The sequence below is a fragment of the Diadema antillarum genome, unplaced genomic scaffold, assembly GCF_040938485.1.
Source record: "Diadema antillarum isolate AM-2024a unplaced genomic scaffold, OU_Dant_1.0 seq00002200_RagTag, whole genome shotgun sequence".
NCBI classification, from domain to species: Eukaryota; Metazoa; Echinodermata; class Echinoidea; order Diadematoida; family Diadematidae; genus Diadema; species Diadema antillarum.
The window spans coordinates 148,257-159,201 of NW_027272836.1; the positions used below are offsets into that span (position 1 = coordinate 148,257).

Here is a 10,945-nt window from a genome sequence, read left to right on the forward strand (position 1 = left end):
TACGCGGGAACTAAATTAAACTAGAAATATCACTTAAGGTGATTAATACCCACGCCCCGTGACGACAGTCTTACCCAAGGAATGATCTTTCCTTGATCTTCTGCCATTTAAATGCCGTTACCATGGCAACGCAGCTTCCGACACGTCCGAAAAATATGTCTTGCACATCTTCCCACCAAGACTATTGTGTGTGCCACATTTCATAAGCTTTTGTCAAAAACTGAGGAAGTAGTTCAATCCACAAGATCTTTCCTTGATCTTCCACCATTAATATGCCGTTACCATGGCAACGCAGCTTCCGACACGTCCAAAAAATATGTCTTGCATATCTTCCCACCAAGACCAATGTGTGTGCCACATTTCATGAGCTTCAGTCGAATACAGAGGAAGTAGTTCAATCCGAAAGATCTTTCCTTGATCTTCTGCCATTTATATGCCGTTACCATGGCAACGCAGCTTCCCACACGTCCGAAAAATATGTCTTCCACATCTTCCCACCAAGATCAAGGTGTGAGCCACATTTCATAAGCTTTGGTCAAAAAACTGAGGAAGTAGTTAAATCCGCAAGATCTTTCCTTGATCTTCTGCCATTAATATGCCATTACCACGGCAACGTACTTTCGGGTACTGTCGAAAAATGCGTCTTGCACATCTACAACCAAAGGCACACATCTGTACCAAGTTTCATGGAAATTGGGCAAAAACTGAGGAAGTAGTTTGCAACACAAAATTTTCCATCATTTTGGCTCATAATATGTGAGCTGTTACCATGGCAACATACTTTTTGTCACTGTCAAGAAATGTGTCATGCTGACCTATATCCTAAGACAAACATTCAATATGAATTCCATGAGAATTGGAAGAACAATGATGAAGCAGTTTTGCCATGAAGCATTTTGCCCTGTATTTTACCAATAACATGCCGTTACCATGGCAACGCACTTTTTGCCACTTTGGAAATATGTGTCTTGCACATTAACCTATTCAGACGAACATCTGTACCTAATTTCATAAAAATTGATCAAAAACTGTGGGAGGAGTTCGCGACGCAAGATTTGTACCCATTTTTGCCCATAATATGCCGTTACCATGGCAACGTACTTTTGGGTACTGTCAAAAAATACGTCTTGCACATCTACAACCCAAGGCACACATCTGTGCCAAGTTTTATGGGAATCGGTTGAAAACTGAGGAAGTAGTTCGCGACGCAAGATTTGCAACGGACCGACCGCCCGACCGCCCGACCGACCGCCCGACCGTCCGCTGATTCCTATATACCCCCTTCAAACTTCGTTTGGCGGGGGTATAAAAAATGTCATGATTTTAGCAATTTGTGTGAATTACGAACTTTATTTTTCATTCAACTTAGCTCATACAATTTATAAATTGATTTTTTGCTCCCGATTACTTGAAAGATTTGTCTCATGATATCAGATGGCTAACTTCAGTCTGTGCGTGCGCAGGCAAGTAGGTCACTCTTGTTTAGTCGTACAGAGCAGATTGTCTTTAGCGACAACAGGAAAGTCGACAACTTCACTTACGCTTCTCAACTTGCGATTTGGTTCCAATTAGCGTGAGCAAGTGGACATGAGTCATAAAATACTTCTTGTGATTTTGGTGCAATTTGGTTGGGTGAATTTTGAGATATCTACATGGATACGGAAGTACTCTAGCACTATGCCTACACCAGCGCTTGGATCGCGAAGCGGTAGCACTGTTTGTATCTACGTGGTCGGGCCACTCTTCCGAGGTATGGGTCCTACTAAAACTAGATCTAAGTTAGTCCTTGGTGTTAATACGACCACCATGAGATTTATCTCGACCACAAAAACATTGAAAATCCATAAAGCAGATACCTTACCTGCAAAATTCAGCACAGAAACAACAGGGCCTGCAGCACAAGGGCCTCTAGCGGCAACACTAGACCTTGGAGTCTGGACTTTCGTCTGGACTTTCTTCAAGTTCTGGCAGCAGGGGTATGTATTGCATACTAAACGTTTACGCTGTGCCTATTATTAGCGCTGTGCACGTGCAGCTGTCGATGGAGCGGTGAGTAGAATCTTCTCGGTCCTTGACTGCTCACTAGTCCTAGTCCTAGTTCTAGTCTAGAGTCTATATGTACTGAGTGCCGTTTTCTTCTAACTAGGCGTAAACCGTGATTGCCGTGGACTATTTTTTGGATTTAGGTTTTAAGAATCACTCAGTCCTCATCTTCGTTAGATAGTTTGAACTGTGATGTCGAACCATTATCGCTCATCATCAATGCATAGTTAGTACAACGTTACTTACACACAGTTTTCTATGGGCAGCACGTTCGGACAATGATGCCAATTTCATTTTGCATATCTGGAATATTCCCCACAAATTTGATCTGAATAAAAAGCTTTTGAAGAGATTCCTTTTAAAAATCAATAAATATTGTTTTACATGTTTATTTCAGCTCCATATTGCAATTTTACTAAATAACAGTTTTTGCAGTACTTCGTGTGAGATTTCATCAGTAAATTGACATGTGTAGAACCTTTCTAGTTCGTTTTGCTAAAGTCGGAGGTTGGCACCTGTGACGTATGCCAAATTGTGTAGATCGTTCCTTGGCTTGCTCGTTTTCATTTTTTTCAAAAAATCATTACAGGCTTATCCTGGGTTTTAGAATCCTCTCTTTCCAGTTGAAGGCATCAAAAAATGTAGATTAGAATTATCAGACAAGTAGAAAATGTCAGTACAGGTTTCTTTTAAGGATACCTTAATTTTGAAGCTGTGAATACTACTGTGAATTTGTATGGCCAGTTTTAGGTTTTCTTGACTCTGTTAAGTTAAGCAATGAACTTGATATGCTAATGATAAAGACAAATGATTACAACATGAAATCTTACCGTCATGTGCTCTGTCTACTTGTTAAACACCGTTCTCTGCAATCCAGGAATGTCTCAGATCAGGAACATGGAGTGTGAACCATCACAATGTATAAAGCCACAGACTGCAGTGCAATACAGAGGTTTGCAAAAAGGAAGTATGAAAATGAAAATAAAATAAATCAATACCCTAGAAGATAGATCACTAATAATTTTGTGAGTTCAACTACTATTGTTTTGACTTTTTATTGAACCTATGATTGAATTGATGAGTTAATCACTATTGTAGAGTTAGACATCTAGAGTAAAACCCCCAATTTTCGGACACTTAAGCTTTTTTGCAATATTTGTTTGAAACTCAAATAATACTCCACAAAATCATATCCATAATAATATATGTTAAATATATCAAACTATTTTTCCCAATATTGATTTTGTTAAATACATTGATCATAAAATTTCACAGAATCCCCAAATTTTATCACCTTGTCAATTCCCCAAATTCAGACAGCTGCTTCAAAATTCTGACACGTATGCAATGTCACTACGCATACATTACAAGGCCGCTGAAAATATTAAGTGCACGCCATGCCTTGTTGGTGCAAGGTTGCATCAGGGATGTTGCGGCACTCATTCGTGTTTGAATTTTGGTGACTCTGCACTTGCATTCAGCACCTGTACATTTATTCAAGTGCTGCATCGGCACGTACAGAGATTTTGTTCTTCTCTTGATTTTTGAAAGATACCATCACACTCTGGGCTTGCGATAAGCGAAAAATTTTGCAACAGAACGGCATAATTTTTCAAATTTTAGCCCTTTTCTGATGACCCTGATTCTTTCCAAGGGACCTAATTGGCGCGCACTATGGAAAAGTTGCGGTGATGCTGCGTTTTTTACGGCAAAATTTGGGATTTTAAATGGAATTTTGGAGGTGACTCGGGCACCTTCCTGTGGTGAACGAGTGTGCCAGTGTGTGAAACGATGTGATATGCGTGTGTTGTGACAGTAGAATTTGCTGGCTTGTGAAAAGTAGTAAGTGTCTGGATTTTGGAGGCCGGCCGAAAATTGGGGCTTTTACTCGAAACTAAAGTTCACTTTTTCTGATGCTCAAGACAATGTATTTTATCAGTAACGACGAGTTAGATTTATCACTAACGTTACACATTTGGTCAAGATCGAGGTTAGAAAGTAGAATGTAAATTTTATATCTGAGTTTCTATCTAGCTCCATATATTCTACACTGATAGTAAAATAAAATATTGGTACATGTAAGGGTTACAAGTAGACCTACTTCTGTGAGTACAAACCTCGTTTTGAAATCGTTCACTTGGATATTCTAGCTAGATCTAAATTCACTTTGATATCACAAGACAAGAAATTGAATACATGGGACTTAACAAAATATCTTCATTGATTTGCAACTGACGTACGCATACGTACAATGTACAATGTTCGTGCAATCAACTGCACCGCAGCAAAGCTCCCATGCCAACCTAACTGCCCGACTAATACCTTGAAATTGATAAACGTTTCTACAGCCCAACAACTGAACAGAAACAAAATATAGAGAAAATCTAATCATATTACCAGTTCCCACAAGATTATTTCCACGGAGATTTCTACGAGTCACAAGACGTCTGCTCGCGGTATCTGAAGAACTCAGCAAAATCTCGATCAGTGATCTCGATCCGATAGTCAGATCAGGGAGCCTCGTCGGCTAGCTAGCTTTTTACTCGTAGGGGTGATTCAGTGTACTCCACAAGCCGTATGAGGGCGTGACACCCGAGGATTGCGATACGCCGAGAACTGCGATACCCGAGTCCTTTTTAGTGGGGTGGCTTAGTGAAATTATCGTGACACGGCGGACAAAAGCATGATTTTTTCACCAAAGGTACTTCATGATGTACCTTCTCAAAAAATAGGGTGCTCCAAGAAAATTGATGCTGGGAAGGAGGTCAGAGGTCAAAGGTCAATGACCTTTATTTGTGAAATAGGTTTGTTGGCTATTTCTGAGGTCAGGAATATCCAATCTGGATAAAACTTGGCAGGAAGAATATTGAGAACAAGTAAAATATTTTGATTGAATTTGGGGTGAATTTTCCAAAGGTCAAAGGTCAAAGGTCAATGAACTTTTTCTAAAAATCATGTTTTTGTTTATTTCTCCAGGTAGGAAGATTCAATTTTCACAAAATTTGATATGAACGTTGTATAGAAGGTACCAAGAGTATAAACCAGGGGTCAAATATTATTGTTGATTTGTGCGTTGCCATGGCAACCCAAAACTAGGGTTTTTAATTGAAGTTAGTTACAGGAGGCTATTTTCCAGTTTGGAAGAGATTCCATTTGAATAGGTGCAACTGATCAACGGGATGTATAGAGGTTTGAAATACTTTTCATTAGTGTTAAGTGGTATGTTGCCATGGCAACTACATATATAGATTTTGGTTAAACTTAAAGGAGACTTCAGAACTTATGAATTTGAAGAGATTTCCATCAGGGTTGGTATAATTGATCAACAAAAAAGTAGCCAGACAAAGATTTGTCACCTATATAGCATGTGGGTTGAGTGAATGCAGCAACAATAGTAGAACACATCAGTGAGAGTTTGAGGAAAATTGGACAATCTGTTCTAAAGTTATGAATTTTTGAAGTTTCTGCTCATGCAGTCGAGGCTGGATGAGAAGACTACTATACCTTGTAATGTCACATGTGTACAACGATATAAAGAATGAATAAAGAAAATTCAACATAAATTATTTTCGCTTACAAAAGGATACTCGACTTCTCTTTCAGAAGGCAGGGGGAATAATATTACCCTTGACATACGTCAGTAGCAAGTCAAAGAAACTATGTGAACTTTATTCAAAAAGTATGGTTTTGTGAAATTCTCATTTCATTTTCCTTAGAATGTGCACATGTGACATCATACACTGTGGTAGTCTTTTCATCCAGCCGCGACTGTGCAGATACCTTAAAAAATCATAACTTTTGAACGGATTGTACGATTTTTTCCAAGCTTTCTGTGATGTGTCCTACTAATATTGTTGTATTCACTGAATCCACGTGTGCATGAAGGTGGACTTGTCCTTTAAGGACAGATTCTGAAAGAGCAGACTGTAAGCTTTAAAATGATGTATCACACAATCCAAAGGGATTCCCCTAACCTATCTAAATAATAATACCGGTACTGGAAAGAAAGCACACACTCTGGATAAGTATGAACTGAGAAAAGAGGCTGCATTGTCTATTTTAGCGTTCAATCTTTACCAAGCTGTCTCATGTCATTATGTTCATCTTTTCTTCCCCCCTCCAATTTTCATTTGAGTTTGTCATTATTAATTTTTGATGATAAGAACGATGCCACAAGGCATTGTTTCTTAAAAATGCTTCAACTGCTCCTTCAGGTCCAAAATCTACATTTATATATATTATTTTCCTGATCTCCTCAACATTTTCCAAAAATAAAGCATACACCTTTTATGCATTGAGTCCTCCTTTTTGTGGATAATTAAAGGCAAAAACCCAAAATTAGTGCTTGAAAATTATTCTTAAGTGTGAGTTACGGATAGAAAGAACCTCTGTAAAAAATGAATCTGTATAATCAATGTTAAGTATTGTTAATAACACAAAATGTGAACAATATTTCTATGATAACATGTTTCCAGACTAAACCGTCCGCATTTATGCTTTAATGAGAAAAATACTGATATCTCTTTATATGTTTGCTTTGATTGTAAAAACTGTATATGGTAGGATGTCTTGTGATACAACAGGGGGGCATTTCATGAAGCAGTTTGGTCAGATATTTTTCTGACAAACTGTTTCAAACTACAGAAATCCTTGCATCTGATTGGCAGAGAGCAAATTTGTCCGACAACTTGTCGGACAAAATGCTTCATGAAATGCCCCCACCTACACATATTATGCATAAAATGTGATATCCTGAACATTTTTTTCAAGTCACTCTCCCAAAAGTGTATATATATAGGACCTTTAAGTTTTTCTTGTGTTTGTTCCTGGCAGATTACTAGTACACAAAACGGAAATTAAGGAAATTAAAATGAATATACTGAAAACCAAAACTACAGATACTAATAACTTACTTCATTCTTCTCTCCCCACCCCACCCCACCCCTTCTTTTTGGTTTCTTGATATACTAGTAGATCTAGCTGACTTTGATAATTGTCATTATGTAACATCATCTTCAATTGACAAGGCGATAAAACTTAACAATCATTTCATTATGCTGCTGGACTAATGGGGTTAGTTGAACTATATTGTTTTTAATGTACTATACTTTTTCCTCCTATCAATCACATGTATTTTGGGTGGAATGTATTTTGACATAAAGCATCATAGAATCAACCGCCTTTGGGTCGGGAATTTTGTCATATTATATTGTAATTTAGATTCTGCTCTATGCCGATTTTGTTTCATTTCTATCAACTTTTTAAACTTCCCCATAGACTTTGTTCACCAGCCAACTACATCCCACCCTCTTTGGATAATGTGAACCAATCAAACATTGCTTTTACTTTTTAATAACATGTCTATACATAGCTATCAGACCAAAAATATTCAAACCGCTTTAAGTCTTTATGAGTGAAATTACAAATATCAATATATTTTTAAAAATATTCAAATTGTCTAAATTCAACTTCATCTATGAAAACAGACTTTTAACCTTTTAAACATTTGAATACCCCCATAAGAAATAAGAAACATATAAAGAGGGGAGGTGCGGACTATAAAAATTGCTTACGGGAACCAGGTAATCCCTGCGCTAAACCTATGGAATTTACACAATTTTGGAGGAAACGGGTTAAATTTGTTAGGAAATATGTAAGGCAATACCCAAAACCTTAAGTTCTCAATGGAATATGCAGCTCTTCTACTGGTAAACTAGTAGTTCTGGGAGAAAAAATGAACTGTGACATAGTCCTACACCTGGCTCAGTCATTGCCCAAGATTTAAAGTATCTGAGCCAGAGTCACATGTCACTCTTTGCCATTTCTCTACAGGAGGTAGACAGTACTAAAAAAATCCTTTACCAGAAATTATATGAAATTATTTAATGAAAAGGTGCTTAAGAAAACTGGACTATTCCAACACACCTCCCTCAGGTCCGCAGCACAGACTAACCACCTGTTACCATAGGAAAACCAGTAAAAATGGTGTATTACTGTAAACATGCACATAATATGTCGTATTATGGGTCTGAATTTTAAGACTAGCAACCATGTACATTGCATTGCATTGTACAGAAACCTGGCGAATGCCCTGTGTGTAGTCTTTGAATTCAGACATTATTGTTATGTACAAATTAAGGGCATTTTCTCATTTTTTCTGTTAGCGGATTTCTTGGAGCACCCCCTAATTTTGATCCTCATATATATACAAATGTCTGAGGAAAAAATGACACTTTTGTCCGGCGTGTCACGATTATCAGTATATTTGTCACTAAGCCACCCCACTATTTGTGGTACGGTATGTCACTGACACAGCTCCCGTAGGATTTTTGTGCCAAAATTGATTTTCTTGCATTTTTGGGTTCATTAGGGTCCAAGATATTGGAAACTGATGGGGTTCAAATTTTCCCGCCCCTCACCACCTGTCGGGGGGGGGGGGGGGAGGGGGTAGACACCTATCGTGGGACCCCTAAAAGTAGGTGTGTTAGTAATGACGTGAGTGAATTCACAAAACTTGAGTTGTTTTTCAAGAACTTATATTTTCCCTAAACAGCCAAATGGAAATTTGAAGACTTAACAGTGAGATAAACTCTCCTACGAACCCACCCCACCCCTTATCCCCCACCCACCCCCACCCCCATCCCCCCAATTTGCACTTCTTCGTCATTGTTCGGCCAGCAATTCTTAAAGTGAAATATAGGCATAGGAGTGTACTTTCATTACAATTATACATGTATCTACTAGCCAATTTCCATTTACAAACACACTGAGTCAACCTACAATGTAAAAACACCTCCCCCTCCCCCATCCACCCCCAACACTACTTCACAGAGAAGCGTGCTCGCTTCATGTGTTACACTCACTTTGTAGGCCCTATATAGGCCTTTTCAGCATGTTAGCTCATATAACGTACTCATGTGGAACATTTAACATTCTTATTGACTACTATGCACATACAGTCTTGATAAATCTTAAAATGATGTGTCAACATACATACAAACATACACACACACACACACACACACACACCCACAACTGTGCGCGCATGCTCATACACACCCAAACACATCAAACATTCACAGACAAGCGCGTACGCGCACACTATGCTGAAGATGGATCAATTATTTAATTGTCAAAAGAAAACAGTCCTTTCCAATTTATCCAAGTTTTGTAATTATATAATGACACATGTTTAGATTATTAGTATTTTTTATCCTTTTTGCTAATACTATACATGCCTTTTTTACAGGCTCATGCCTTCTTTACAATTGATATGTAACTTATTTGTCTTTTCATTCTCTCCTCCTTTTTTCTTCCCCTCTCTACTTCTTCTTCTCGTTCCCGTCTCCATATTTCCTTCATTCTTGTTCACTTAGCGTATGGATTCATTTCCGTATGTCTTTGCGTTTTTCTTTTTCTGTTTCTATTTTTTTCTTTTTTTTTTCCTGGACCAAAAGTCACTCGTATATCTTTTGTTAATTCACCAGCCTTCTCACTCTCCCTCTTCACCTCCTTATCCCTTCTCTCTCTCTCGTCATATTTCCCTTTCTTTCTTTTTTTCTTTCTTTTTTCTTTTTTTTACCATATATCGTGTATATACATGTATTGTATATTTCTGTACATTTTTTTTCTTTTCATCAATCGCATTTCATTCTTATTTTGTTTGTTATAGTTGTTTTGTACACTTTTCAGAGTTATTTGCAATTATTATTTATTGATATTATAATGTGCTATATGTTTTTTATTGGACTCCGATACCCAGAGTTTGGGTTGTGAGTAAATAAACTTTCAACTTTTAACAACTTTCAACTTTCAACTTTCAACTTGCTCTCCAGTCTGGAGCTGTGACTGTGAGGACATTTTGTTTTATTGTTTCAAGCCCTTCTGTTGTCTTGTTCCTTGGTTTTCACAAGTTTGACAGAATAAAGGAACCTATTTTGCAGCATTGGTGCCTGCTTTTCCAAGGTGAGAATAAACATTTACCAAATGGCAAATCTAGATTTGAAACCAATAATATGCGCCACAGTCTCGTAGGCCTAGTGCAGTTTGTATAGTCTAGAACTAGATGTCTATAGGCTGTTGTGTTGTTGGTACCGGAGGCTATTAATTTCACGCACGTTCTCAGTCAATTGTGCTCTCTCATCTAGTATGTCACTGTAGACAAAATGAGAAGAAAAGCACAGAAAACTATACATCAATTAAAAGCGAAAATAATGATCTTTGATATAGGATGTAAATCAGAGTCCTCTAATTATTTATGTGACATCACATAGTGTGAATGTTTCCATATGGAATACGCATCTCTGTCATGAATGATCATATCGTTTATTCAAATGAAACCACTTATGTATCCGGAGCCGGGCTGTGTTGATAATGTCACTGTAGCAGCATACATCAACAAGCAGGGGGGCACCCATTCCCAGTGTTGCCAGATGGTGATTTCGGGAACCAAAAAGGGTGAAATTTGGTGATTTTTGAAGTTGTTTGGTGACAAAATTTTAGCCTGGTAACCAAATCAAAATTTGGTGATTTTTGGTAACTTTTTGGTGATTTTTAGACCGATGAAAAATAATCACACTAATTGAAAACGAAAATGCATTTTGCCCAAAGTTTTCCCCTTTTTTACATATTTCCTTCAGAAACATAACATGTGCCCCTTTTTTGTCACAGCGACACACACAAACACTCATAGTCATATATCCATACACATCGTACACATTTTGCACTTAGTGTGTGTGTGACTACGGCGCGCCGAAAATTGCACCGAGACTCGCGCAGAGTGTTTGATAAAGGTTTATTGATATGATTTGTCTTGAAATTGAAGCCGTACCTACGCTTTTCCAAATTTGGTGATTTTTTATGGCTTTTGGTGATTTTTTACTAGCCTTTTGGTGATTTTCCT

The 10,945-nt window shown here is 37.8% G+C and overlaps 1 protein-coding gene across 1 annotated transcript in view; it reads right to left on the reverse strand.

Annotated features, from left to right (window-relative positions):
- Positions 1-2,932, reverse strand: part of LOC139714238 (calcium-transporting ATPase type 2C member 1-like) — a 31,224-nt gene extending 28,292 nt beyond the window's left edge. The window contains exon 1 of the mRNA XM_071625954.1: positions 2,874-2,932. Coding sequence (XP_071482055.1) covers positions 2,874-2,879 — 6 coding nt within the window. The 5' untranslated portion in view covers positions 2,880-2,932. The remainder of the gene's footprint in view (positions 1-2,873) is intronic.
- Between the last annotated feature and the right edge of the window lie 8,013 nt (positions 2,933-10,945).